This window comes from Ctenocephalides felis, unplaced genomic scaffold (genome assembly GCF_003426905.1).
Source record: "Ctenocephalides felis isolate EL2017-DRISC unplaced genomic scaffold, ASM342690v1 CF-g0.4_SCAFFOLD_01886, whole genome shotgun sequence".
Taxonomy (NCBI): Eukaryota; Metazoa; Arthropoda; class Insecta; order Siphonaptera; family Pulicidae; genus Ctenocephalides; species Ctenocephalides felis.
In genome coordinates, this window is record NW_020538040.1 from 121,721,279 (window position 1) to 121,724,434 (window position 3,156).

Here is a 3,156-nt window from a genome sequence, read left to right on the forward strand (position 1 = left end):
AGGAAAAGCAATTATTTTACCAAGATTTAATTTCAACTACAACATTTCAAAATCATCCGAACCAATTGCAATCAAGTCAATTCAAGTAAATGAGCTATCTAAAATTAAAGAAGATCAAGAACAAATTCATAAACTCTATGCAAGGAAGACTGGAATTAACAACAACAGCATCGTGTCAATTATCATGTATATAATATTTTTAACTATTATTATTATTTATATCCTGTTCAAGTATTGCAGACAAAGATACAACAAAAAGAAATTACAAATTACTCCAGAAGTAGAGACACCCCAAGAACAAGAGAGCCACAACCAACCACAACCACCAACCTGCACCCCGAGGTTTTTCATCTAGGGCCGGAGGAGTTACGGGATCCATCCCGCTGACATAGCTTATATCTAGCCACAAGATCCTCCTTGCTGATAAAGCATATTTTTAACTATATAAGTAGCAAGATCTTTACATTCGAGAGAGGATAAGGATAAGGATAATCTTTGCCAGTACTTACACCAGTTCAGTTATATAATTATAATTCATTATATCATTATATTGTAAAATTCAGTTATTTTATATATTTTATTGTAATTTTAAGAAATAAAGTTTTTTTTTTATTTTATTCTCGAATAACGAGTATAAAATTGTCGTTTGGCTTGGGTCGCGTTCGGCGTCGCTTGGTTGTATATGCCAAGATGGCAACGGCGTCATGACTTACAAATACAGCTTAAAATTTGCAAAGTACCAAAGCACGTCATACATAAATCTACTCTTTCAGGTAGTTGGATTAATTTCACCGCTGGCCACCAAATGTTGTGACTTGTAAATGCCTGTTAGCATGGGTGTATTACAACATTAAAACACTGAGTTTATTTTTATACATTTATTAAAATTAATACGATGATACTTTTATTTGAAAATTTAATATGAAAAAAAAGGAAATATATTTATATAGTAATCTCAGCAGCGGACTTGTAGACTTCTTGAATGTGATCGCGATAAGGTGTCTCTTCTAGTATCGTCAAGAGTCCACTACTCCTTGTCTAGGCGGATATGTATGCCTTGCCAGATTAGCAATGACAATGTTGGGAAATTGTCATAACATTAGCGTGGAACTATTATTTAAATCTGAAGCACAGACATTACATTTATTTTCATCCTTCATAATTTTTAAGCTATTGTATTAAATTAAAATGAAGCATATAACAAATATGCGGTTAGTTTCACCGTGTTATATTTTTGGCACTATCCGTAACGTTTTTAACTTACCGTAGGGTAAGTTATTATATTTTTTTTTTTATTTTTATTTTATTTGGCCTCTAATAACAATACAGCCACATACATTATTATATTAACAATAGACAGTAATTATATATTTATACCACTTAATCTAATAAAATTAACCAAAATACTATAGCACTTTACACTTCTTAATATTGTAACTAAATTAACTGGTTTTTCTATGCAACTACACTCATGCAGCTTATTCAACATATCTTGTCTGTTCTTCTCAAACAGTCTACACTCCAATATTAAATGTTCACCACTTCCAACTGCTTTACCACACCTACATACATTCGAAGCTGCAACACCTATCCGATGCAGGTGTGATGGAAAGCTTCCATGGTTTAATCTTAACCTCGTTAATGTTACTAAGGTTCTTCTATCCTCAAATTTGAAACTTTCTTGCCACATTCTGCTTCCCACTGCTGGATTGCATATTCTATAATAGGCCCCTCTAGTCTCATTTGGATCGATCCATACTTTTTGCCACTCTTTACAATTTCTATTTTTACACCGTTTTACATAATCCTTGTATGTTGCTACATGCATAATAGATCCATTTTTTGTTGCTTGTTTTGCTAATTTATCAGCTATTTCATTTCCTTTGATTCCTGAGTGAGCCTTAATCCATATTATTTTAATGGTATACCCTATTCTCATCAGCCTAATAATATCGAACCACACTTCATAGAACAATATATCTGATGTCTGAGTTTTGTTGTATAAATTTTGTAGAGTTTCTATACTACTTTTACTGTCGGTGAATATAACTGTCTTCATTATTTTGTGCCTTTGAATTAACTCAATTGCCTTTTTAATAGCAAAAATTTCCGCAGTAAAAATAGAAGCAAAATCAGGCAGTTTATATCCCAACTTAATGTTCAAATTTTCCAAATATATTGCGCAACCCACTTTCTGATCAAGCTTAGATCCATCAGTGTAAATTACATTGTAATCTCTTATTTTTGTCATGTTTATATTAAAAATATCATCAGAAATGCTATATATATCCAGATAAAGTGTATTATAATATGGGTGTTTTGTATAATTAATACCTTCCTCTCTTATTTTATTTACAAAATAGCATGGTTTTTTTCGCTTTTGCCAATACTTATATATTGTAGTGTCTATTGAAATTTTACCTACTTTGTCTATAATTTGATTATCCTGTATTATTATTTTTTTAAGTATGAATTTGTCACAAATGAACTGTCGTCTTAGGTATAAAGGCATCTCTCCACTTTCCACCAAAAGGGCATTAGTGGGAGTGGATCGCATAGCCCCCATACAAATTCTCAAACAGTTATATTGAACTTTGTCCAATACCCTACAGTAAATCGAATTATTAAATGCAATACATCCATAATCAAAAATGGGTCTTATTAGTGTTTTATAAAGATTCAAGGACGTAATAGGGTGTGATCCCCACCATGTACCATTCGTCATTCTCAAAATATTTATTCTTTTTTCTACTCTTTTAATCACATAATCCATGTGTTGTTTGAAAGATAACTTTTGATCAAATATAACCCCTAAGAATTTGTTATATTTTTGTACTTTAATGATGTGATATTTACTATTTATCTTATCCACATGATTAATATTTCTGTGTCTTGTATAAATACCAATTGAACTTTTATTATCTGATAATTCCAGACCTTTCTCTTCCAGCCACACATGAAAGCGATCAATATTCTTACTCATTACCTCACAAGCTTCTTGCAGGCTTGCTTTTTCTACATAAATAACCACATCGTCCGCATACTGCAAAATTTTTGTTTCTGGCTCCAAGATCCCTTCTATATCTCTTACGTATATCGCATATAATAAAGGGCTTAAAATACCTCCTTGTGGTAATCCTTTATATATTTTTCTTG

At 31.6% G+C, this 3,156-nt stretch overlaps 1 protein-coding gene across 1 annotated transcript; it reads right to left on the reverse strand.

Annotated features, from left to right (window-relative positions):
• Window positions 1-262: 262 nt before the first annotated feature.
• LOC113375833 lies at window positions 263-2,251 on the reverse strand. The gene is made up of 2 exons (XM_026615780.1): window positions 1,468-2,251; window positions 263-420 (listed from the first exon to the last, which is right to left on the reverse strand). The coding sequence occupies exons 1-2, from the start codon at window positions 2,249-2,251 to the stop codon at window positions 263-265; spliced, it is 942 nt and encodes a 313-aa protein (XP_026471565.1).
• Window positions 2,252-3,156: the final 905 nt, after the last annotated feature.

Excerpts from the sequence above, each read along its gene's own strand:
- LOC113375833 (XM_026615780.1), bottom strand. The coding sequence starts at position 2,251 with ATGACAAAAATAAGAGATTACAATGTAATTTACACTGATGGATCTAAG. Across the intron at positions 421-1,467 it reads GTTGAATAAGCTGCATGAGT|CAAGGAGGATCTTGTGGCTA; the intron begins GTAGTTGCATAG and ends ATGCTTTATCAG.